The 27,762-nt window shown below is 37.2% G+C and overlaps 1 protein-coding gene across 6 annotated transcripts; it reads left to right on the forward strand.

The window, feature by feature from the left end:
- The first annotated feature begins 517 nt into the window (after positions 1-517).
- On the forward strand, positions 518-27,762 carry LOC112200769 (putative disease resistance protein RGA1). 6 transcript variants are annotated; one of them, XM_040517381.1, is made up of 5 exons: positions 518-1,311; positions 1,417-1,787; positions 1,895-4,448; positions 5,412-5,522; positions 27,241-27,762. In XM_040517381.1, the coding sequence occupies exons 1-4, from the start codon at positions 624-626 to the stop codon at positions 5,429-5,431; spliced, it is 3,633 nt and encodes a 1,210-aa protein (XP_040373315.1). In that variant the 5' UTR covers positions 518-623; the 3' UTR covers positions 5,432-5,522; positions 27,241-27,762. The 6 variants fall into 6 exon arrangements, with proteins under 6 accessions (XP_040373315.1, XP_040373316.1, XP_040373313.1 ...); XM_040517382.1 differs by having other exon boundaries at positions 518-1,092; positions 27,241-27,761; XM_040517379.1 differs by having other exon boundaries at positions 518-1,787; positions 27,241-27,761.

Genomic DNA, 27,762 nt, shown 5'->3' on the forward strand with positions numbered 1-27,762 from the left:
GCACCAACAGTTGGCGTTGTCTGTGGGAATCTCGTTTTCCTAAAAAACTAACATGGTGGGAGTGAAGGTCTCAATCTGGATTCACCAGACAAGACAGGATCTGGTGGATGGCAAAACGATTAGAATGCAAACATTTTAAAAAAGATGAAGAAGATCGAGGAGAAACTCGGTCAGTTGCGAAAAAAATTGGAGCTCCGAAAAGCCCATAAACCGAAGCGGAAGGAAAGTGAAGATCCACACCGACCAAGAGTCAAAGATAAGAGCTGGATGTCTTAGATAGAGAAAATATTGAGAAAAGCATGGAATGCTAGTCCTCGAAAATTGACCACGTCACTTGGTAAGCAATTTTGGTACACAATTTTGAGATTTATAGATTTATTTATTTATTTATTTATTCAGTACCATTTTTTATTGCAAATACTCAAATAAACGGAAAAGATTAATGGAGGTGGATGCTGATGTGTCACGCGTTATTCAACAACAACAAGTCAAGTCAAATGACTCTTGTCATAAAAAAAGTCGTGGACTCTGGGCCTCTGTGACTATTGTTCACCATTGTGAATCTCAAATTGAGATTGAGATTCAGAGTGAGAGAGACTCTTGCTTCTAAAGACCACGGAAAGATGCCTGTACTCTCTGTCCTTACTCCCGTTGCCGGAGGAGTAATGAGCAAGGTGGCTTTACTTGCTACAGATCAGTTGAGACTCGATATCATCTGGGGGTTTCGCAAAGAGATAAAAAAGCTCAAAGAAACTTCAACTCTGATTGGAAATATAATCCATGATGCCGCTGATGATGAAGCTGAAGATCGGAAACCGCTGGCAAGGGCCGAGTGGATGAAGAGGCTTATAAGCGTAGCTTATAATGCAGAAGATATTCTGGATGAAGTACAATATGAAGTTCATCGCATCATTATAAAGGAGACAAGCCTCGATAAGAAGGTACTCGGCTTCTTCTGCAACAATCCTGTTGTATTTCGTCTCAAGATGGCACGCAAGATTTACAACATCAACACATCCTTGGAGGATCTCAACAACCAAGCAGCTGGCGTGGGACTTGTCAGATCAAATGGAGGGGCAGCAGGCAGTCAAGGTATGCAGGACAGGGAAACAACTTCATTCTTTGAGAAAAATGAATTCACCTTCAAAGATGCAATCACTGTTGGAAGGGATCAGGTTGTGTCAGATATAATTACAACCTTGTCCAACTCCAACAATCAAGAAAATATTCTTTCGGTGATGGCCATTGTGGGATTGGGAGGCCTAGGTAAAACAACTTTGGCTCGCTTAATTACCAAGCAACTGAAAGAAGGTGAAATGGAAAAGCACTTTGATACAACGCTCTGGGTGTACGTATCTAATAGTTTTCATGTCAATTCAATTTTACATCGAATGATGCAATCATGTGGCGTGACAGGAATAGACTCTTCAAATCGGCAAGCATTGATGGAAAGCCTCCAGCAAAAGTTGGAACAGAAAAGGTATTTTCTTGTACTTGATGACGTCTGGAATGAGGATGCTAATAAGTGGAATGATTTGAAGAGTTGTTTGTTGCAACTAAATTCTGCCAAAGGAAGCTCTGTGATTGTCACCACCCGTAGATCCAATGTTGCATCAATCATGGAAACACTTCCTAGGTGGAATTTAGAAACTTTATCGGATGATGAATGTTGGTCCATATTGAAGGATAGAGCATTTGTAGATCCTAATGCTCCCATAGCTTCAGAACTAGAGGAAATTGGAAGGGACATTGCGAAAAAGTGTGTTGGTCTTCCATTGGCAGCAAAGGTACGGTATCTTCGATCACCTAGCTCATTGATTATTTAATGTGTAGAAGAACTATTTGATATATAGAGATTAAGTTATGCTAAAATTTGAAACTTAAATAACTATAGGTTTTGGGAAGCTTGATGCGTTCTAAGAACAGTATGAAGGAATGGTTGTCAATTCTAGAAAGTCAGATATGGCAGTTATCATCCGACAATGAGGATAACAGGATCATGTCAGTTTTGAAGTTGAGTTTTGACAATTTGAAATCACCACTGAAGCAATGTTTTGCATATTGCTCCATCTTCGAGAGAGGTTCCTCAATTGAAAGTGATAGCTTGATCCAACTATGGATGGCTCAAGGTTTTCTCCATCCTTCTTATGGTCACCTAACCAAGCAAGAGATTGAAATGGAGGATATAGGCAATAAGTATTTTGAGACTCTACTAGAGAACTCCTTGTTTCAAGATGCTACACAGTATGAGGATGACTGTGGTGTTATCATCACCCGATGCAAGATGCATGATCTTGTGCATGATCTTGCAAACGAAGTATCGATATGTGATAGCTTGACGCCAGACTTCACTCATGAGAAGGATGATCGTGATATAATTATTCGACGTGTTGCACGGATTCCTACTGCAACGCTAGAAGAAATGTCAAAAAGAAGTATTTCAAGACTGCAATCACTCTTTTTTATTGGCCCTGTCTCTAATACCATTTTCCAAAAGCTTACAACTTTACATGTCTTAAGTTTATCTAGTTATGAGATTAAGAAGTTGCCAAATTTACTTGGCAAGCTGAAGCACTTGAGGTATCTAGATCTTTCCGGTACAAAAATTGAAGCACTTCCAAAATCTATTGGCAAGCTCTATAACCTCCAAACATTGAGATTACCGCGGTATCTCATAGAGTGTCCAAAGGAGGTTCAACATTTGATCAATTTAAGGCATCTTTATTGTGGTCTTAAGGGAACGAAATTTAAGGCTGGGGTTTTGGAGCGGTTAACTAATCTCCGAAGATTGTCTTCCTTTAATGTGGGTAAGAAGAGAGGTCCTGCAATTAAGGAGCTGGGTGGGTTGAACCAATTGAGAGGCCACTTAATTATTTGGAACCTTGAACATGTAAGGGGTGGAAAAGAAGCAAAGAAGGCTCGCTTAGTGCAGAAGAGTCACTTAAGCAAGTTGACATTTGGATGGACATACAAATACGATTGGCTACCTAATGAAAAGCAGACGGATGTACTAGATGGCTTGGAACCTCATGGTAACTTGCAAAGCTTGAACATTGAGAATTTCATGGGTGCTAGATTTCCGTCATGGATAACGAGTCTCCAAAATTTGAAGCAGATTCGATTAGTCAACTGCAACAATTGTGAAGAAGTCCCAACACTCAGCCATCTACCTAATCTAACATCTCTTGAGATTGACTGGATGGTAAAGCTGAAACGTGTGGGAGCTGAGTTTTATGGTTTTAGTGACACTAGCACGACTTTATTTCCAGCTCTGAAAACACTATCTATCTATGAGTGCGAAGAGCTCATTGAATGGATGGAAGCACCGAGGATATCAGCTGAAGGAGAAGTCGTGAAGGTATTTCCTTGCCTCGAAGAGTTGAGGATAGAGTGGTGTCTCAGCCTAGAGTCGATTCGGATCACACAAGGCATCGCATCTCTCCGTCAATTGAACATCTTGTGGTGTAAGGGATTATCAAGCCTAGAGGTTGGGCTCGATTACTGCACCTCTCTTCAGGAATTGAACATCTTCAATTGCGGTAATCTGACGACAATTCCAACCGCACGAGGCATGCCGTCTCTCCGGAAATTGAGGATTAATAGGTGTGGGGGATTGTCAAGCCTAGGAAGTGGACTCAACTACTGCACCTCTCTTCAGGAATTGAAGCTATGGAGATGTGATAATCTAACATCAATTCCAATCACACAGGGCATCACATCTCTCCAGCGCTTGACGATTGGTTCTTGTCAGAGATTATTAAGCCTACCGAGTGGGCTCCAATTCTGCACCTCTCTTGAGGATCTGGTTATAAGGGATTGCTCTAGTCTAGTATCGATTTCAGTATCATATGTGAAGTGCGACCACCCGGACTCAACGAATCAACCGGAGGAAATTTCTCAAGGTGTTGATGCTTATTTGTCTTTACAGGAGGAGGATTGCCATACTGTAGAATCTATTCCACCTAATCTTCGTCACTTGTTGATATGCCATTGTGGGAAATTCAAATTTGTGCCCACACGGGGATTCCACGGCCTCACTCGTTTGAAGAAGCTGACAATTGGTGCGTTCTGGGAGGAGCTGGACGCCTTCCCTGATTTTCAGCTTCCACCTAATTCACAACTTGAACGGTTAGAGTTGAGGGGGTGGCCTAAGCTCAAGTCTCAGCTACCTCAACAAATTCAGCACTTGACTTGTTTAAAAGAACTCTGGATAAGTGATTTTAAGGGACTAGAGGCTCTTCCTGAGTGGTTGGGAAATCTTACATCTCTTAAGGCTCTGAGAATCGTGGGTTGTGAGAATCTCGAGTATCTGCCTAGACTAAATGCTATGAAAAGCCTCACCAAATTGGAGTGGCTCCAGATTACAGAATGTCCCCTGCTCCAGGAAAGATGCACCAAGGAGACTGGCCCAGATTGGCCCAAGATTTCTCACATCCCAGCCGTTCACCGTAATTTTTTTTACCAAATCAATCTGTTTTTTTTCTTTTTCTTTTTTCCTACAAATTTCTTTTTTCTTTTTCTTTTTTCCTACAAATTTCTTTCTTACTATGTCTCATTTTTCATCTTTCTTGACTCAGTTCACAATTAAAGATGCGCAATGCCTGCCTGACAAAACTACAAAGTTTGGCCCTCCTTTTAAGAAGAAATGTATTATCAATTGATCCCATTCAAGTTACAAGATTAATCAACTCCCAATTGCGAGAGATTTAGCCAGATTTCCAATGCATTAACTAATTGTTGGCATAAATTATATCACAGCAGGCTCTTATCATATTTAATGGGAAGATCAGATGATGCTGAGTAGGTGAAGATCTAGTCACAGTAGTTCAATCACCTTTCTCATGCCATGTACGGGTTATCTGCTATGTTCCATTGAAGATGAGGTGACCATGATACCGGAGAAATATACTTTAATCATTTCAAATGAATCATCTTATAACTGCTCTCACATGGATGATATAGATACTATTAGAAATCAGTTTAGTATGTCATCATCTTAGAATTTAACATTTTTTCAATGTGTTGGTTTGGATGCCATGTTCCTTTCTTTAAGGAAGACTTGCAATGAAATAAAAACATATCACTACACTTTGATTAACAGTTAATTCCTCGATTACATTTGCAATTATCATTCCTTGCTGATTTAATATTACGTAACTTTTGTTTCTACAAATTTACTTAAACCAAATTTATCTTAAACCAGTGATTGCAGCCAGATTTATCTTAAACCAGTGATGCAATGACTTGCTAAAGAAGTTTCCCCATCATTGTTTTCTTCATTCGTTTATGAAACTTAATGAAATTGGCATTTATTGATGCAAGCCTACTAGGATGATATCTTATTACTTTCCTTAAATTTGTATTCATAAGTTCTATTGTCATTGAAACCTTTTATACTTTATTTCTGTCAGGTATAGCATCAACTATATGAATGAGAAGCATTCCACTTAAGTGGAAGTTATGCAATCAATATATGCACTGAGGACAGCCGACATGAGTGGCTGACATCTTATATTCCAAAGTTACTGTGTGATTTGCTATTTGTTCTTGTACCCTCTATCACTTTTATCTAGTTATTTAACTTATCAGTTATCCTCACGTTATGCGTCCTATTATTATTATTTTTTCCATCATAAGTACTGGTTTTTGTGATGGAGAAGTTCATTCTCTAGTATAACCAAAAAGACATTGATAAGGATGAACGTCTTGTTTTTATTTTGGGTTGAGGGAGAGATGTTCAATGGCAAGTATTGTTCGTAAAGTATCTGCCAGATAACTTCAGACCCTCATTGACTTGCGGTTGTCAGACAATCGTGATCTCTCCAACAATGATGTGAAAAATTACTTGATGCTGAATCTAGCAGGGACCTCACCAATTACTGCATCTGGAAATTCTTGGTTTTCACCATCGATCTATGTGAAGCTATGCTAAGGGTTCCCAATTGTCAGATTATTTTGTATTCCGATAATCTGGATAAATGCCAAAGTTAACTTTCATATCCTAGATGCTCAGATCTTTGTTTAAAATTAATTAATTACTACACCAATTTTGTTATCAGACAACGGCAGAAAACCGTTGTGTGATTTGAAGCCCCACCGTTGTAGAGTGAGTCGTTGTCTAATGAAAAATCAAACAACGGTGGAACACAGTTGTGTGATAAACACACAGACAACAGGTATGTGTTATAACTGTTGTGTGATAGCTCGGCAGATGACAAGCGCGTAGCTGTGCAGCAGTTGAGGGGCGTCTTCAGACAACAGTGCCAGTTTGCAACCGTTGTATGTTAAGCATGTCAGTTTTGTCTGTTGTCTGATTGCTCTTCAAACTTCAGTTCTTAGACTATATCTATTGTGTGATTAACTTTAGGACAACAGAGTTCAATTGCTTCCGTTGTGTGATTAACTTGTAGGACAACAGAGTTCAATTAATTATGTTGTGTGATTAGCTTTTAAGACAACAGAGTTCAATTAATTCTGTTGTCTGAGTATTAATCAGAAGACACTGATTCGTTAAAAACCGATGTGTGATATATTGATTACAATGTGTTTTTCTCCCATTTTTGGTCATTCAGACAACAGGCAGTGATCATTAGCTTTGGTCTGTTGTGTGATCATTTGAACATTCCATTCCTGAATTAGATTGTGCATTCATTTGGTCTATTTACGAAATGAACAGTACTCTATCAAATACAAACATTGCAAACCATCAAATGATTCATATAACCATTACTTTAAACTTCAAAAGCAAAAGGGATGCATTTCCCAATCATTGAAACCAACATTTTACACAAGAAAAGCATTCTAGTGCATGCCCATCTACTTGGGACATCAAAAAACTGATACACATATATTGTTCCAAAATATGCCACACATGGTGCATGACAATGTACACTATGCCAAAAAAGCTATCAGACAACAGAGTTCAGACAACAGAATAGTCATTTTCTGTCGTCTGAGTGTTTCAGACTAAACTCAGACGACACATAAATTAAATGTGTTGTCTGAATATAATGAGAAACCATACTTGTTTCATTTTGAAGATATGGTCAGACTCAGACGACACTTAAGTGTCGTCTGAAAAAATGAAAATTTTCTTAGCAAAACGTTTAGATTTCCCTCCAACAAGAATAAGTCTTTTCCCTCCTAAATTCCCAAACCCTATCGATGACTAGTGAATGTAAAACTATTCAGACAACAGAGCTAAGAAATTCTGTTGTTTGAATAAGGTGACTTTGACTTTTTTAATTTGAAGTCTGTTTTTACATAACACAAAACCTAGCAGCTTCGTTTTACCTCTCCGTCTAAACTCTCTTACCAACAGAAACTCTATACCTCTCAAAAATCGTCCATCTCTCAAATCAAATCTAATTTCTGAAACCCAGTCCTCTCTCACCCAGATTTCTCTCCTATTCTCCTTGACGAATCGATGACGGGCAGCGATACATCTCTGCTCCCCCATCGCTGACCTCGCCAACTCGATTAGAGACTTGGAGTTCTCCCGACTCGGCAACCTGCAAGAGTGCAAGGCTAGAACCAGCAACCCATCTCCGGCCTCCGATCTGGGCCTCCAGCCTTTCAAGCCCCACTGGCCACCGACTCCAGTCTTTCAATCCCCACCAGCAACCCATCTCCGCGGCTCCACCTCCAGGTATCTCACCATCTCTCTCCCTCTCCGTTTTCTTCTCCTCCTCTATGACGGCCGAAGGGTCCTTCAGTGTTCAATACTTTGCTTTGCTCTTCGCAACAGAGGAAAAACAAATTGGTTTCCTGATATTCTATCAGTGTTATGCTCTCCTGACCTAATTTCGTTCTATCAACCCAGATAGAAGGTTGAGGAGTCAATATATAACTCCAAAATCAGGACTATAGAAGATGCAGACTTTCAGGTACTATTATCTCCCTAATTATTGGTGGGTACTCAGATTTATAGGTTCATGGTTGGGGATTACACTGTTTATTTTTCATGGGGTACTCTTGGTTTTAACAGATAATTGCTTCTTTGAATCCTCTTATAGCTGGAGGATAGATCTGGGTCTCGAACAAGCACGTCATGTTCAAGCCAAAGGTATAGAATTCCTATCGATATAGCTTCACCTAATACATTCCTTTATCAACATCAAGTTCTCATTTTTTCTTTTGAATAGTCCAGGTTATCAATTTTTGCCTTTAATCATTTGGTTCCCTTGTCTGAGCTACTAAAAGAGATGTAGTGGTTATTGTCTAACAATCCAGGTTATCAATTTTTACCTCTTTCAAAGAAATTCATTTTCATTATCAAGCCAAGGAAGTCATTAACCTCGCATTGTCTTTCAAACATTTGTTACTTCTGAGATTCGAATTGATAGGCATTATTTGAAATGTGAGGCAAATGATCTCCTTGGTGAAGTTAAAATGCTTGAGAACATCATAGATGTGTTTGGCCTTACATGCACACCACCTATTTGATGAAAGTTCCAGGTGACTGAAAAGAAGTGCAAGTTTAATTTATAATAGTTGTTTTGTAGTATATACCATTGGCTACCATATCAGTCAGATCATTTATTTTATTTATTGCTCCATTTTCAGTCGTAGCTCTTCAAAATCTTTACAAGACCCTGAACTAACTTCCCCTTTGATCTTATGTAGTAAACTTAATGGTCTAAATCTCTATGGGTATATTACTGCTGAGATCTATTATCTCTACAGTTTGAAGCAACTGTAAGTGGTTCTACTGTTTTTTTTTCAACTTACTATAGTTGTGTAAGCATGCTTGTCGCTACATCTCTTCATCTTTCTTCTTCAAGGGATATTAGTTCTAATAGCATTGGTGGTGAAATTCCATGTCTTACCCCCCAATGCGACTCATATGTAAGTAATATGCCTCTTGTGTCTGCATAATTGTTTGGACAACATAATGCAATTATGTGGATTCTTCGTCCTACTTCTAGATACCCATATGATGTAAATATCATCTCAAAGTTGCTATGTCAAGGAGTAGAGAGAAATAGATTGAAATCCTTCTGGAACGAATGTGTTTTCCCTTTAGTTGCAAAATGATTCTCAGCAAGGGAATTTTTCTTGTACTGAATCTAAATTGGAAGTAAAGGGAGGTGGCTTATTGACATTAATGGGTTTTAAAAAGTTGTTTGTAGCCTACTTAACAACCAACTCTTTCTATCATTAAAGTCAATACTTGTATTTCAAGTCTCTGTGTTGCTCTTTCTTTTCAGCTAACTAGCATGCTGGATGTGTTCCTGTAAAATGTGTTAGTATGTCCTACTCTCTGCTCTCTAGATCAGTAATCCTACCTTGTCCCAAAAAAAAAAAACTAGTGTCCTTAATTTTCTGCTACATATATTCAAAGCTTGCTGTACTTAATTTCATAAACTATCTATAGCCTGCATTGTGCATAAGTGAAAATACCTGAGACTATGAAAAACTTGCGTTTCTAATTTCAATGATGTTCAGCAAAGTTGATGTAACATTCATGTTTGATTTTTCACTTCATGCAGAACTTACAGCAATCTCTTTTGTAATGGTGGAAGCAACAGTTTGTATTAGACAGGTCAGAAGCCAATATGATATTATTGAAAACTAACTTACACTTTAATTTTCTGCAAAAAGTAATACCGCTTTACTACAATCGTACAAAATATTACTTTGGAGTTTTGTTGTGGGTGTGGGTTTGATTCTTAAAATTAGAGATGCACTCTCATTATAATGTATCTGTCAGCTCACCTTGCATCATGTAATTACCATCAGATATCAACTATCTTTAAAATATGTGTACTTGAAGATTTTGTACTAGCTACCTGTTTTTACTATACTTTACCTGCTTTTTTAGTCCTTTGTTTCTACAGTTTAAACAACACAATATTGAAACAAATAATCGGATCTGCAAAAAATTGTTCAGATCATTGAAACATAGCATGATTCATCTTATGTGCTGAATTTCCATACTTGGATTTTCAGCTGTTTGTTTTTCTGGGATACTAATGCGGGGTAGTACTATGTATTTATAATCTAAAATCTACGTTTTATATTTCAGTTCTACTGTTAGCCCCTATAGATATAATGACTAATGGGTTGGTGAAAGTGAATGATGACCATAACCAATCCAGCCAACTAGGTCTGCATAATATGTTATACTTGAAAATAATCCAATCTTCAACCTACTATAATCTTCAATCATTGTCACTCTATTTCACCACTATACCTATATGTCATCCATTATTCTGTTCATGTTTTTGTTTTGTTCCAAAAATAAAATCACTCTATAGGTTGATTCTAGAACAAATGCAGAATATGTCAAACACAGAATAGTTTGAATGATTGAAATATAGAGATTAAATCACTATCAACAGGACCAGCATCATTACGACCTTCCATACTAAAGCATAGTATCAATTACTATCTACGAATTGATAACCAACTGAAAATACATCACAGTACATGCTGCATTCTAGGTATATTAACACCAGCTTTTATTATGATGCAGCATTTTAGGTATCTGATGCAGCCTGCCCCTCCTTCAGTTAATTTGATTATGATGCAGCCCAATTCAAGTTTTTATGACAGGCATAAAAGATACTCTTCAGGTTAGATATGTTTAAAGTCCATGACACTTCACTGCATACATTTAAAAAAGTTTAAACAGATAGAAGTGCCCATTTGAGTTCTTTGTCTAATCAAAAGTAAAACTTGGTGTGTTTTATATCGTTGGTTCCTATGCTTAATCACTCTACATTTTTTTATGTTACAGAGAAATTGATTCCCTTCTTCAAAACAACCAAAATCTAAGGAAATGCTTGAATATTTTGACATAGCTGTTTATTGTCACCGAATTCTGCAGCGGGTCCAAGTTATCAGGAGAAGAGGCAGAGAATAGAAAGGTATAATTCAATTTGTGCAATGATATAATTACTGTTTCTTATTGCAGTAGTATATACTTGACAATATTTCTGTAAACGCATACGCCAAGACACAGAATGAAAACATGCATATATTTAATAAAAGTTTAAAAATAGTTTGTGTACAGCTCTCTGATCAGGAACTATTTATCTTCCTTACATGAGAATTTAACTAAAATACATGCAACAGGTGAGCTGAAAGTAGAGCTGAAAGTTTATACGTATTTTATAGTATTAAGTATCTTAGCATGAAAATTATCCTGCTTTTATCTTCTTTCAGAAGCACATTCTGATTCAATGCTTGAGAGTCAATCTATAACTGGCAGAGGGGCTCAAATGTCCGTGGATTGAGATGTTCAATCCTTTCGGTAATCATAATTTGATGTTTTTTTTTGTTTTGTTTTTGTTTTGATGTTTGTCTTTCAGAGGTTTTGTAGCAGCCTGGAATGTAGGGGGAAAACCTCCCCATAGTGGCCTTAATCTAGAAGATTTTCTTCAAGGTAATAATCCACAGGCATATATGTCTTGGGGTATGGTTTCTCTTCTTATTTTTCGTCTTCTCCTGATATTCTTCAGGTTAATAATCCGCCTTTTCCTAATTCCTTTCGAATTAGTTATCCTCTTCCCATTTGATTTTGATTTGTTTTCTTCCTATATCAGTTATCCCCTTCCCATTTGATTTTGATTTTGTTTCTCTTCTTACTGTCAGTTATCCTCTTCCCATTTGATTTTGATTTGTTTTCTTTTATATGGAGTATACCTTTTTCTTTTTTTGGTATTTGGTTTGACTAGACACATGGTTCAGTTTATGTGCACCAACTAGATGGACTTTTTTTTTTTGGTCTGAACTTGGTTGTCATGGTATAAGAAAATATTTTGGTCTTTAAATATTAGTTTGATGGAGAAAATTGTAGCTTCATTGTGCTAGCTAACACTGGATCATTTCTCTAAAGAGATTATTTACCATCTTTAACTGTTCTTTAAATTTGGAACAATCAAAGGTTTTGAAAAGATTGCAGCATTAGCTTTACCATTACAGATTTGAAAAAAGATATTAACGGAATTACACATTATATAAATCTCAGGTCTTTTGAAAAACAATACAATGAGATATGATAGATTTGAAAAAACAAGGTCAGGCAGTCCAAAATCCTTGGTTTTCTGTGAACCAAATTGTAGTTTTGTCAATGGAGCATTCTCACTATGACAGTATTTTCACTTTAGTAGTGATTCATTAGTTGCGATACAAGCTTCCAAAATGGATTTCAACGAATAAACTATTCACTTACTATATAACCATCTTATTCTGCAGCTGTATTACCTTAAGCTTAGCACAGAGTGGCAGTGGTGTGGTTTCTTCGCTGTTGGTTTTCTTGCAATTAAATCAGGTGAATAGACTATTTGTTATTTAAGTTTAACAAAATCAAATTCATTACTTTCTTCAATTTCTTATGTTAATAAAGAAGTCCAGTTTTTGATAACACCATTTTCTGTAACTCATTGAGATGCTTCACAATATGTTTACACATTGCTACGGTGATATAAATAAGAATACTCTGGTTATATCGTGTATATGTTGTCATTTTTATCTACTCATTCATCAGTGTCCTCATCACTGTTGCCCTTCTTTTTTATGCATCTTTATCTATTATAAATTTCATTCATTATTTTCTATGTAGTTTGAGCTTGAAGACCGTCTATACTGAACAAGTTGGGCAGATGTTTGGAGAGTTAAACATTGTGCTCTGAGGTAAATATAATCAGTTAAAGGCTTCGAGGAATCAGATGAAATGGAAGTACTTTCTAGAGCAATTCAATCACGAACAGTTTGTCTCTTCACAAAAATACTATTGCAATTGATGTAATATAGGTATTTTATCAGTTTGATCGATAATAAAGTCATTTTCAATTATATCTTTCATTGTTGTAAATTATTACCAACAACAAATCCCGCAGCAAAGCGCGGGTATCATTGCTCGTGTATTTAAGGACATGGTTTCAATGTCCTTAAATCATGTTTTTGTAGTAGTGATTTTTATCTAATAATGATGCATATTATTGTTTATAAATATAGGAAGGAGTAAAGCGTAAAATTGTGAAGAAGAGAAATAGAGACATATATGATGATGATGATCATTACCTCCTAATATCTACAGTATAAATGCATGTTATCTTCATTAATTTGGGTATTGAGTTGAACATTTTAATGTTAGTTGTCATTGGATGTTGACGGTTGTGAACCCCGGTGAAGAAGTGGTGCACTTCATGGATCCATTAAAGAGGCGACTCATCTCCGGTGAATGGAAAACTATTGTGGATGAGTAAGTGGCTTCTACATTCAGTTTGGTTCAATGTTAAATTGGTTGTTATACTTGCATTTTGCTGGAATTATTTCTATCTAAATGTTACTTTGTAAGTTGTTCAGTTTCTGGCTGATTGTTGTTCTCGTCATGTTGTTTCAGTTCCATCAGAATATACAATGCACAGAAAAATAGGAAAGGCAGAAAAATAGTTCAATGGAAAAATTGTGCAGTACGAGTTGCAAACCAGCTAACTATATGCTAGTTGATTTTACTTCAACAAATGTTCTTTTTATTCCATAGCATCAGCCAAGTATTCAATAATTTTATGATGTTTCAGGGCATTCCGGAGCAATTGGGCGATAAAACTTGTGGACTGTGGACTATGCATTACATGAAAGACACAGCGGAGGACAAAAATCAACAGTGGAGTGCTAAGGTAGGTATATATATATATATATATATATATATATAAATATCAACTCCTTCCAATTCTGATTAATGTTGTGAAACATATCCATTCACATTAACTTGTATTTTTTTTTTTATACTTGCAGTGGGAAAGGAAAGCAAATCACTTCTACACACAAAAAGACATTGATCAGGTCCGGGCCGAGTGGGCAAAGTATGTCAGCCAATTTCAACAAAGCTAGTGTGTCGAGAAGATTCTAATTTTGGACATGCATCATCTATAACCCATATTAACTAGTTATGCAGTTGGTCTAAGTATCTATTTTTGGCCTGTAAGTACAGTTTAATTATGATCAGTAGCTAGTATGAGATATCAGTGGTTTTTGGGTTACATTTGTTGATCATGCCAACTGCTATGGGTTATTGAACTGATGTTTATTAAGTTTAGCTCCATGATGGATGTATGTATATATAGCTGCAGGAACAGATTGATCAAATATTGGTATTTTTGTGAATGGATTTCATATTTGATGAATGCATTGTGTTGTTCCCAGATTTACATGATTATGGCACAACAGGGATACGTGTATGACATCTGGAATAGAAAGCAACAACAAAATGATGTTGTTGGACGCATCAAAGAACAACAGAAACAAGAAAAAATGTGTTCATATTTGGACACTTAAACAAAATGAAACAACATTTAACTGTTGCTCAAATTAGCTTCAAGCAACAAATAATTGTCCTGTATGTGCTCTTCAACCTTTATTTAACTATTGTAGAGTATAAACCACAACAATAGATAAATGTAACCTTAACAACTTTTAAACCACACTTAATTGTAATTCCAAGTTATATGCCACAACAGATAACTATTACTATAAGTTAATAAAAACCACAGACAACTGTTATTTGTATTCCCTTTAAACGTCATTTAACTGTCATCTGTGACTAAACTCAAACGGTAAATAAATATAGTATTAACTAAGTTCAATGTACACTTATCTGTGACTATAATGCATATAAAACAACATATAAGTGTTATCTTAGGTGACTAAAGACGATAGATAATTGTATTCTAAACAGAATACGAATGACAGTTAACTGTTATTGAACTGGAATAAAACAACATTTAACTGTTATTATAAGTCCATTCAGACCACAGAAATTATAAGGAACTGTTATTTGTTTCTAAATCACACCACATTTATCTGTCGTTTGAATTCACTAGCCTCATGTCTCGATTTCATCAGACAACAGAAGACCTAACAAATTTATGTCGTCTGATAAATAAGACGACAGAGGAAATCTGTCGTCTGATGCCCCAAGAGACGGCACCGTACTAGACAACAGAAATTTTTTTAATCAGACGACAGATATCCTCTGTCGTCTGATTGCTTTTCTGGCATAGTGGTACCAGCAGAGATGCACAAAAAAGATGCTTTCCTTATCTAAAATGTACCAGCAACAAGTGTGCTACTTCATGACTCATGCACATATGTGTTGACAACAAACTTCCCCCACTCATTTCGCACTTGATCAATATCTGCCTGGGTGTATTGGCTACTGCCTCTCCTCTCCCACTGAAATCAGTTAATTATATCAAAAGGATCAGTTAATCATTTTGGTGAATTGAGGCATAGATATAATAACACACTTAATAGAAATTGAGTCAAGTGACTATATATATAGCTATATATGTTGATACCTTGGAAGGAAACAATGACATGTCTTTATCCTCAATGATATCTCTCATGTATCGCATGATAAAGTACCCGCACTCCTTGTTGTTAGGTTGGGGAGGAATGCCCTAAACACAAGCAAATGAATGAACAAGTGAAAACTTGGCATGGAAAACTGTTTTTTGAAAACCACAAGTGGTGAAACTTACAGCCAAATTTTTCCAATGGACTGAACTCCGACTTTGCTTATTTTTTTCAGAAATATACATACGCATAGCACTACACCAAAACAACAATATGATCAATGATGTACCATAATGCAAGGGAGGCAAACAAGTGTATTAAACAGATTTCATAAAATTGAGGCATTTCGATCAATATGTAAACGAGGGACTTACGTATCCACGATAGACATCCAATCTCCTGTGGGTAAGCATCTTTTCAGCGGGTCCATAAAATAGGCAGTTCCTTTCTCCGGATCAACAAGTGTCAACACCCAATGATCACTACATGTATACAAAATGTCATATATCTTGAACACTAATTTGTTATATATGTTCAGACACAGTAGATATGCAAGTTTGCAAACATTCATTAACTTACCCTGAGTTATATGGCAGCATGAACATCTGACCTGGTTTAGCAGTTACAAGCCTATCTTTGATGTGTTGGGCCTTGACAGTTCCATTCCCACACCCCACAGCACCAATAAGTGAAGGGTCAACAAACGCAACCATGTCCAGCATTTTATAAGCCTTCAACTTATCATAGAGGTACCTAATAACAAACATTTGCACCAACTCATTGGGTTTCAGCAACATACTCCTTATCAAGGCATTATGGACAAAGCATATATATATATATATATATATATATTTATATAATATCAGTTCAAGGACTTTTTCTACCTCTGATACACAGCAATGCAAGTTCCAGTTACTTCCCTCATGCTTGCAAGTCGCCTAACATCTTTTCCCAATATAAATGTCTTGCGAGAATATCCAAACACTTCAGGCTCCATGTAGAAGTTGATTGTATTCCCATCTTTGAATGCATCCTCACCCCACAAACATAACATCTTCAGTGAAGCTGGCAACGATGGTGCCAATTTGGCCAAGCCAAATTCAATCTCCGAGTCCTCTTCCCCTATCTCTTTCCTTTTCTTCTTCTTATCAGCTTTATCCTTGGTAGGTTTCTAGAATAAGAAAATAAATGTAAGGTACAAATCATAAATATAAGCTGCATATCTACAATTAAGTGAATTTCTATAAACAAATGAATGTTATCAAAGTAGCTACAGGTTGAATTATACACAGTTCTTACCTTGACTGTAGATTTTATGACTAGGTGTTTAGGCCATGTGACCCAACTCCCCATAGCCTGCTTCACTGTTTCAATTTCATCTTTCACAGGAAATGGCACTTTTGCTTTCTCCTTAAGCGCGGCATAGATGGAAACACGCACATTACCATCCCCTAGTGGAGTGCCATGAACGAGTTGGGAAGGATCCTCGTACTCCATAACAGTGGCATAAGCAACAATATGTTCAACAGAACCTATTGCCAACTTGCAATCAACCTCAGCTACGTTTGACTAAAAAATGGACCAAAAAATAAGATTTATAGTTGTTCCCTATATATATTCGAAATAGTAATAGATTTAAATGTAGTCCACAAGCATACTCATAAGCAACTCATAAGCATTCTATGAGTAACAACATGCTCCAAGCTTCAGACAGTTTCAGAAAACTGGTAACTTGAAAGAAAAATTCACCAACAATTATTCTTTCAATGATTTGAAGCACAACTTTCCAGATTTCAAGTAGACATGCAAAGCTACTATTTTCCAGAGTTTCATGCTATTCACAGTTCAAATGAATTGTCAAACAAGAATCTAAAGTGACAAAAACGCTGAATAAAACAGAAATCCTGAAATAGTGCAGTTTGATCAAAATAGCATAAGTATTTCATTTTAACTTTGTTTTTCACGAAACCAAGTTCAAAATGATCATTGAAGAGTCTCCTTTAAGCTGTCAAAAACTGAGAGTAAAGCTACAAGTAAGGTTTTTCAAAAATCATGAAATGCCCCACTAGTTCAGCTTGGGTGTCAAACACATGTATGCAGTAATCGAACTTTGATCTTTTTCCAGTTCATTATTGGCTTTAAGTAAAACCAAATTACCTTTAATGTAGGTTGACGCATCGTCAAATCCACATATTCTGCCCCTTCCTCATTCTCCGGCTCCTTGATATCTATCATATTGATATTTTCTTCAACAGCCTCATTGACCTCCTCACGGTTGACAACTACTTTCTCAAGCAACTTGAGAAACTCATTCCCTTTCTTGCACCCAGGACTTTTTTCCAACCTGCCTTCCTTAACAACCTTTGTCCCTTTCCTTTTACACATGATGGTTTTGTTTTCCATTTCTTCAAAAACGCTAAGAATTTTAGCTCCATCCACATTGTTCACTACTTCTTCCAACGGACCTTTATCCGTTTCTTGAGCAATCTCATTAGCTGTCATTGAGCAGCTTCCATGGCTAGATACAGGTGGGTGAATAGTTGCAGCCTCTTTTCCATTTATCTTTGCTTCAAGTTCAGCAAACTTGGCCGCCCGCATAGCCCGCTCATCTGCAACAATTTTTTCCCTCGCTTCCTTGATTATCTCCTCCCTTGCCTCCTCTAGTATCTTCTCCCTTGCCTCCTCTACTATCTTCTCTTTCTCCTCTGACAATATTTTCTGCACACTAAGTCTGGCAGTAGCTTCTATGCTCTCCTTTCTACGTTTAGGGAGGTGGAAGTAAGTAGAGGGAGTGACAAAACCTCCTACTCCCCGCACTCTTCCCCCATGCTCCGGAGTCCCTAACGCTAATGTTAAGACATCATTACTTCCTTCAGCACTTAGCTCTCCACTGTCAAGCTTTCTTTTCAAGTTTGTTTGACAGTTTAGATTAGGAAATATCATCACATATCATCTAAACAAACCTTATACATACAAAAATAGTCCAATAAATATATGGACTTACTATCTTTTCAGCGGTCTTTGCTGACTCCTCATCCTTGAAACTGCCATCCTTTGTCTGTCGTCCTCTTATCCACAAAGTGGGCCTATCAACTTCTCCATCACTCATTCCATCAGCCTACAAAATAGGATAGTTAATGCATACATTACAACTAGGAACCCCACATAAGTAAGGTAGAAAACAGTTTCACTAACCAACTCAGCCTCCAACCCTGCATATCCTTTACAGGACATTCTATGAGGATACTTATTCTTGCTGCGCCTCTCTTGTTGCTCACGATGCTTTTCCTGCAAAATAGGGGTACTAATTAGTTAAATGAGTATTCGATATTTACATAACAGCATTTTATATGACTATAACTAAATGATTGAAATACAAGTGCATTTATACCAAGAATGAGGGCTTTGTCCGCATTTTGACAAATTCTGTCCAATGATCAGCATTGATGAAAGGATAATCATCTGGAGGATATTGCAAGGCTTCAGGATCATCCAAATAGGGGATAACGTACTTGGAAGTAAGTAGACACTTGAATTGCCTCCACTTTCTTGCAGCAGATTCCAAAACCAATTTTTTATGCTCAGGACCAATCAAAAATGGAATCTGTGCACATTTCATTGCTAACTATCAGTTCAAGTTCAGAAACTACTGAAAAATGAAAACAATGAACACTATCATACCAACCTAACTAACTACACCTTCAATTCTAAATAAAACAGATAAGGAACTTAATCACCTGAACACGTTGCCAGATTTTGTTCTTCTCTTCAAGAGTTACGGCTTTCCAATTTTCCCTTATTACCGGTACCTTCCTTCTTGTCAACACACCAATGTAGCTTTGTATTTGCTTAGCCACCTTCCCACAAGGGGTCCCTTTTCTGTTAAATAAAACAACCTTCTTGCATTTACGACTCTTGCGGTTTGTAATGCGTGACATAGTCACCGCATGCCGCTTCAGCAACTTTAGGCCCCCAGTTGATTCAGGTTCTTTCTTTTTTGACTTTCCCTTTTTTGAATGAGATCCATCGGAAAATGATGATGATGTCGGTGACTTCAAAGACTTAGTCTTCTTAGGCTTCGAACGATTTTCTTTCGACTTTCTCTTCTTTGATACACTAGCAGATTGTGATGCAGCCATTATCTACACAAATGTTAGCCCCATTAGTACATCAAATCCACATATATGAGTAACTTGTATAACAAACATATAAGCTGCATATTAGTAAACAAATCTGCTCATGTTTAAAATAACAGACACTTTAACATATATTACTACAAATATTAATGCAGAAAATAACAGTAATTAAATAAACAAACACTTAACACATATCCAAGAAAAAAATAAGAGTATTTAAAATAACAAACACTTAACACTTGGTACAATCATGTAAACAGAAAATAACCAACATTAAAAACATATTTAGTGAGCCAAGTATCCTTATCCTTTAGGCATGACAATTATAAATTACATCAATACGACTATATGAACTACTCTCCCTCAACTACTATATCCTCATTCCCTGCACGCCTATAACCCATTGGCTCCTCATCTTGAGAGTTATCATGTGACTGAATAGCTGGCATTGTAGTTGCGATGGGGGAGGGGGGGGGGGGAAAGAATGGTGTCCCCAACATCATCCTCCTGAACAGAATCAATGTAATCTCTTTTTGGGACTCTCACCACAACTGCCCACCTACGATCTACAGGGTCTTCAACATAAAATATTTGCTCCACACTTTTTCCCAAAACAAAACAGTCATTTAGATAACCTTTCCTATTTAAATTAACTAAAGTGAACCCAAGATCATCTTCTCTAACACCCTTCTCATTCTCTACCCAATCACACTTAAAAATAGGAACCCTAAAATGACCATAGTCAAGCTCCCATATTTCGGTAATCACCTTATAGAAGCTCATGTCTTCAGTAATAGGGTTTTTTAATCTTAGCACTAGCTACTTGAGGAGTCTTAGCAACCAAATAAACCCCACTGCTTTGTGTCGACCTAAGATCATCGCGCAACTTAGTGTTATATTGCACTCCCCCTATTCGGTAACCACTAAACTTCGGGACTTCATGGCTTGGTTGATCTGCTAGCCACCTCACAATCTCAGGGACGTCACAACCTGGTTCAGCAACCTTTGATTCAACCTGCAAAATAAAATAAAACATTATACCAACTGTGTTCTGCATTATTAAAAGCTTTATCAATCTATAAATTACAGTTACATTAAATGGAAACTACTTACCCTCTCCTTCACCCACTGAGCAAAAGTCATGTTTTGTTTGTCCACCAACCACTTTTTATTCTTTTTGTACTTGGGAAACTCCCTCTTCAACTGTTCCGTGTGTTCCCTACACAAATATTTATTAAGTATTACTGTATAAGCATTAGAACAAGAAAATAAGCAAAACTGTAAAAAACATAGATAGTGATCAACTTACAAAAAGTAGCTTCTAAATTCTTCAGTGTTTTGAAGCACGCAGAGATGAGCTTGCTGAAATTCTTTGCCATAAACAGACTCAACAGTTGCACCAGAGGTATGCTTGTCAGCTGTGATGTTTTCTTTTGGGACAGCAACAGTCCTATCATCAAAGAAAAGTTCACCTAAAAACTCAAGCACCTCTTCAGCTATGTAACACTCAGCAATGCACCCTTCCGGATGCGTTTTATTCCTAACATAGCCCTTGCAGACCTTCATATATCTTTCGAAATGATACATCCATCGGAAGCAAACCGGTCCACATAGCTCAACTTCTCTAACCAAGTGGACTGTTAAATGAATCATTATGTCAAAGAAAGATGGCGGAAAGTACTTCTCAAGCTCACACAAAGTTTCGACTAGATCACTTTGGATTTTGGGAAGCCTTGAAGCATCTATAGTCTTGCTGCAAATTTCATTAAAAAAAAGGCAAAGCCTGATTACTGCAACCCTGACCGGTTTTTCCAACACCCCTCGGATAGCAATTGGGAGCAGCTGTTGCATTAACGCATGACAATCATGGGATTTAAGTCCAATCAGCCTCAAATCATCCATTGAAACAAGGTTTGAAAATGTTTGAAGAGTAGTTTTCAGGAACGTTCATGCCATGAAATGATCCACACATACATCTTTTTTCATCTAATGATAGGTTCCAGCTTGCCAATGGCAAGCGCTTCTTTTTCGGACCATCTAGATTTGGGTGCAATCCACATCTTATACCCATTTCCGCCAAGTCCAAACGAGTTTTCAAGCCGTCTTTGGTGTTTCCTGGAATGTTCAACAACGTCCCTATTAGACTATCACACACATTTTTTTCAATGTGCATGACATCAAGGCAGTGCCTAACAGGGAGATACTTCCAATATTCAAGCTCAAAGAATATCGACTTCTTCTTCCAACATGGCCTAGTTTCATCCTCAGCCCCCCTATAAGCAGGAGCAGGTTTTTTTTTTTCCAAACGGCCAATGTGGAACTTCAGCCTCCACCCTGCTCAACAATTCTTCTCCAGTCAATGGCACTGGAGCTGCTACATGTTCTGGCTGGTTATTGAAAGCAGCCCTTAGCTTTCGATAAAGATGGTGTCTTCCTAAAAATCGCCGATGAATGGTGTAGGCCATCTTTCCCCGGTGAACTAGCCTTGTAGGTTTTGTTTTATCAAGGCAAATCGGACATGCATTGTAGCCTTTCACTATACTCCCTGAAAGGTTACCATACGCTGGAAAATCATTGATTGTCCAGAATAGTAGAGCCCTAAGAGTAAAAGTTTCATTTTTGATGGCATCGTAAACTCCATTCACCCCTTCCTATAGTAGCTTTAAGTCATCTATTAATGGTTCAAGGTAAACATCGATGTCGTTTCCTGGTTGTTTAGGGCCTGATATCAATAAGGTAAGCATCATGTGTTTCCTCTTCATTACCAACCATGGAGGTAGATTATAGGTTACCAAAATAACGGGCCAACAACTATACTTGCTGCTTAAGGAGCTAAAGGGATTGAATTCATCCGTTGACAATGCAAGTCGTAGGTTTCGTGGCTCATTACCAAAATCTGCCCATTTTTCATCTACCAACTTCCAAGCCGCAGAATCTGCAGGATGGCGAATTAAGCCATCCTTGTTTCTCTCGGTGGCATGCCAAGTTAAGGCCTTTGATGTTTCAGTTGATTGAAACATTCTTTTGAACCTAGGAATAGGAGGGAAATACTATAACACTTTTGCAGGGACTCCCTCTCTTTCTTTCTTGTTTTTGCATATTTTCCACCTAGATGTACCACATGTAGGACAAATAGTGTCATCGGCATATTGTTTTCTGTACAGAATACAGTCATTAGGGCAGGCATGTATTTTGGTGTAATCCATTCCTAATGCACTCAAACTCTTCTTTGCTTCGTACACAGAGGAAGGTATCTCGTTTCCTTCCGGCAAATACTCAGCAAAGGCAATCAACCAATCCGAGTAAGCCGAATCACTCATCCCATGCTTGGCTTTCAAGTTGTAAAGTCTCACAAGCACATTCATCTTGGTGTGCCTATTGCAACTAGGGTACAAGGGTTTGTTGGCATCGTCAACAAATTTCTTGAATTCATTACAGTCACTCGAAAGCTCCTCATCCTCATCACCTTCCAACTCCACATCACTATCTAATTCTACTTCATAATCTGCCCTCATGTTACCCTGTACAGAGTCAGATTCAATTGGCTCTGATTCAAGACTTTCACTATCCGTATATGATCCCGACTCCACTATAACCTCCCCATGTTCTGTCCATTTCACATAATCTGTGTCAATCCCATTTACAAATAAGTGATCTTTTATCACTTGTGCAGAAAAATCTTTCACATTTCCACACTTTGTGCAAGGACAACAAATACGGTTAGGGTCTCTAGCATTTCCCAAAGCAAACTGACAAAACTCTGCCACCCCTAACTTATATTCATGAGATCTCCTATCAGCATGCACCCATGACCTATCCATCTACATTAAACAAAAACCACAAACCAAAACTACATCATCGAGCAACAAAACCCCAATCACATATCCTGCATGCATTCACTAAGTTCCATAAACTCTACCAATTCAAACTCTGGTACTCTTAATCTCCGACAGCAGTTTATTTACATATATACATGCTCCAATATCAGGCAATGAAAAAAAAAATATCGACATATATTCAGGCTAAGCAAATTCAATAACAAGGACAAAACAGAATAGCATAATATATATAGAAAAACAAATCGATATACATTTAGGGTAAGAAAATCCAATAACAAGACAGAACAGTATACCACAATATATGAAGAAAAACAAATCGATACACATTTAGGCTAAGCAAATCCAAAAACAAAAATGCAAAAAAAAAAAAATTAAAGGAGGTTCATGAACAAACACATATCATAATCTCCATTAGGAAAAGCTATGCTAAAACAACATCCAAACAATTCTCCAATAAGAACAGTAACTGCAGATGTAGTATATATGAACCAAACCAGTCCTACACATTTCACCTGAACAAATCCAATGATACCATGATATATATTAAGCATAGAACAATAGATTTCAACAAATTAAAGCTTCAAAACAAATTTAATAGGAGTCCACAAATTCAACAGTGAAGCTCACAGTACTTACCAATCCAGCTCTAGCAATGAATACGAACAATAGTAGTGAAGCTCAGTGCACGAGTCCAACTCACTCTACAGCTTCTTCCAACTCCACCAGATATATATGCCTTAATTGTGCGGCTGCTGAGAATAATAAACAAGGCCATCAGATTTAGGAAGAAAGGTCAACAACTCCTAGCTTCCATAATGCATGACTAGACAAGACCTAAATGAAATTTGTTCAATAAAACCACCAGCGCTTACTACTCAAAGGCCATAGTTTTTTTGTAACCTATTGGCATTCTTGAATAAAGACTAGAATTTGCAGGATTTGGAAGCTTGTACAACATGTTTTGTTAAATGCTGGCAATTCTAGATATTAGTAGTGTTGCTAAGCCGTAGTTTCTTTAAATGAGGACTTTGAAAATACTTTCAGTCAAGTTCCCTAACAGCCTTGGGAGGGAGTAGAGTTTAAGTGGTTCAAATTTAACATTTGAAGTCACAATATTGAACTTTCAAAAGCAACAACATTGACCCTAGACTGAAACAGTTTCAATGTATAGTCTATGAGACCACTCTTGGTAACCGGATGACAGTTCTACATCTTTTATGTCTTCTAAGTTCAGTAATCTAACTATGTCTCGACAAGCTAAAACAAATTTGCATCATGTTCAACACTGCATCACATGATCACACTATCCTCATGCATCTTTCACAACAGTAGATGATAAACACATAACAACAGTGAAACATTTGTAGAGTCAAAATGTGGGTTAGCTAACTAGCACTTGAATGCATGCATAAAACAACCATTCACTTAATTTCATTTTTTTTTTTAGTCTTCTGTTGGTATTTGAGTCTTTTGACATTCTCCTCTTCCACCCTATCAATTCCCAAGAGGGATAAGACTCTTCATATGATTGTAGGAAGAAAGGTCTTAAGCACATATATCATAGGACTCCCTTCTTCCCTAAAAACTAGCTTTTACCACATTATTTCCTCCCGTTAATAATAATCACATCACTTTCTATAAGCAAGATTAGCATGAAAAAATTCATTGCAAGCCAATAAAACTCATTCTTCCCTGTCCCAACAAGAAGAAACTGAAAAAAGAAAAGCTCAGAAAACTAGTTCCAACCAAATAGATACATGTTTTTAAAGTGCATATTCACAACTTGCTTTTCGTACACTATCATACCTGAGGTGAAAAACAAATATATCCAAACTTCAAAACGATATTTGTACACAAAAAAACAACTAGGCCTGTTTTGAAATGCTGTCCTTGACTTATGGAATACTAATTGAAGAAAAATCACCACATTTTCGGTTTGGAAAGTAAGATTCACATTCAACATTCAAGTAATACAAGCCAATGGAAACTGAAAGTCACCATGATACTCCACACTTTCAATATTGTAACCGAACCCTCTATTTTTCCATGAATTTAGAATCACTTTACTGCACATAATATACATCTTCAATCAAGGCAAATGCAAAAAGAACACTGAATCTACTAAGCCTAAACTAAATTCACTTTCTGGGGTCTAACAATATCATGAAAAGATCAAATCATATTCCAAACACTAACACCATCAACTCACCACCAATTTAGATAATCTAAATTGTAAGTCTGAACCAATCAAATACTATTTTGTTCCCTGGACTCTAATCAAACAGAGTTGCTATTTGTTACGACATTACTTGAGCAATTTACTCATGTCAAAAACCTTATCTCCATTTTGACAAATCAGTTATCCAATTTCCTAAAGCAACAGTCTTTTCCGTTGAAAAAAAATCCCCAAAAAACCCTAAAATCAAAATCAGGAAATCCAAACATGGTAAAATGGGGCGAACAGACCAAATCTAGAGAAGGAGAATTCGTGGGAAACCACTCACACAATCACAGTAACTACATCATTTTTTTTCTTTGTGGGCATGCTTGTTTTTGCTTTCTTAGTTCAATACAATCACATAACTAATGAAAATAAGCATGAATTACATGAATTTAGATGATCCATATTCGAGAGGTGGAATTGGAATCTTACCTGAACCCACAAGCTTCAACAGATCACAGTGGAGGTTAAGTCTGGTAGGATTCGCCGTCAAACTGCTCACTATAGACGGGTTCGTGGCCGGAGCACCATTAATAGCGAGTGACGGATAGAAAAGAGAAAGAGAGAGAGAGAGATCTGCTCAGTGGTTTCAAGTGGGCTGCGCAAGAACAACAAGGTCACTGCTTCGTGGTGATTTTGCTTAGAATCAAAACTCCAAGCAGCTTCCTATTTGGTTTGCAGCTGAGGGGAGATGAGAGAGGGAATGGGTTGGCATGGCTTCTGAGAGATAGACCTAATCGAGATGCATGTGTTTTGATGACAGATGGTGTTTTCATGAGAGAGCCATGGTGTTTTGATGAGAGAGTGATGGTTTTTGATGAAGTTGAGAAGAGAGCTACTCGACGAGAGGAAACGGCTGTTTTGACAAAGTGTTGACGCGCGGGGAGAGTAAATCCAATAAACCTAGCTAGCTAATTAAGTTGTCAAAGGCGGGCTTTTAATTTTTGCTTTATAAATCAGACAACATAAACACGAAGTTTTGTTGTCTGATTGTGAACAAATTAAATCTCAGCTAAGGTTCCAAAGAGGGAAAAGTTCCCGCTATAATATGCAACCAAAGTAACATGCTAGCCAATGCTCATTTACACAACGGAAACAACTCATTTGGTTGTCTGATTATCAATTTGGTGCTATATTTCAATCAAAACTTGGAGGTTTTTGGGGGGCTCGAGTGCCATTTTGGGCCAAATAAAGGCACATTCAAATATTTCCCACTTCATCACACAACAAAAAGTCAAAAACCGTTGTATCATGTTTTGCATGGTACTCTCATACAACAAATATAACTATACTGTTGTGCTATGTAGTACCAATTTGGAGCCAAATTTGAGTCGATCTAGGAGGGAAATCTGCCGCTATTTTTTTTATGATTCAGACAACAGATTATTCTTGTAACCGTTGTGCAATGACCTTCTAAACAAAAACTTCATAATTTTAACCACCTTATACAACGTAAGTTCACTAAACATGTTGTGTGATTCACTTTTCTTCATCACACAACACTTTTTTTTTTTTCGTTGTGCAAAAAGTGTTGTCTTATAACAAAATTGGTGTAGTCTTTCACCTCCACAACTGTAAAGTATCCACAGATTCTTTGCCTCATGACTGTTCAGTGTGGCAAGTGTGTGATTGCTTTGTTGTGGAAAACCTGTTTGAAGCATTATTAAAAAGAAGTAAACCTATTTATCCTTCTCTCCTTCTTTTCCTCAGCACTGGTGATTCATCTTTTTGAAATCAGGTATGCGTTGAAGCTATGAGAGACCTTCATAAACTAGCACAGATTCATGGGGTTCAAGTTCCAGGGGAAACATATGCCTGGAGTGTTTGAAATTTCAGTTGTGCATGAATATTACGTCCATTCACATTCTAAGTTAAACCAGTTCCTAAAATCATTGTAAGCTTTTCAAACCAGCCTCTACCTCTGCTTCCCTCCTGGTGTTCCTCTTTAATTTGATTCACCAGTTTTAAAATGCATTGTTCTCTGCTCTATAGGCTATTTACTTGCTACAGTTTTTCCCAGGGCTGGCTTTATAGTTGTTTTGGCATAATTTGAAAATTCTCACCAGGCCGCTCTATCCTGCTCAAATGGAACAACAACTTAACTGGATCTGGTGCCAACTAAGTACAGGTACTTCAGTTCTCCATCTTATGTATGTTTTCGTTTCATTGAATGGCTGAATGCTATGCCTTCTCATGCATGTTCTGTTTTATTCCTTTTATTTTCCCTCATTTGTTGGTTTTTGTTTTTCTTCTTTCTTAG

The sequence above is a fragment of the Rosa chinensis genome, chromosome 4 (genome assembly GCF_002994745.2).
Source record: "Rosa chinensis cultivar Old Blush chromosome 4, RchiOBHm-V2, whole genome shotgun sequence".
Taxonomy (NCBI): domain Eukaryota; kingdom Viridiplantae; phylum Streptophyta; class Magnoliopsida; order Rosales; family Rosaceae; genus Rosa; species Rosa chinensis.

Bases quoted from the DNA above. Each gene is read 5' to 3' on its own strand.
- LOC112200769 (XM_040517379.1), top strand. From the start codon at position 624: ATGCCTGTACTCTCTGTCCTTACTCCCGTTGCCGGAGGAGTAATGAGC. The intron at 1,788-1,894 runs GTACGGTATCTT...AAATAACTATAG, and splicing joins GTCTTCCATTGGCAGCAAAG to GTTTTGGGAAGCTTGATGCG. The intron at 4,449-5,411 runs GTAATTTTTTTT...TATTTCTGTCAG, and splicing joins TCACATCCCAGCCGTTCACC to GTATAGCATCAACTATATGA.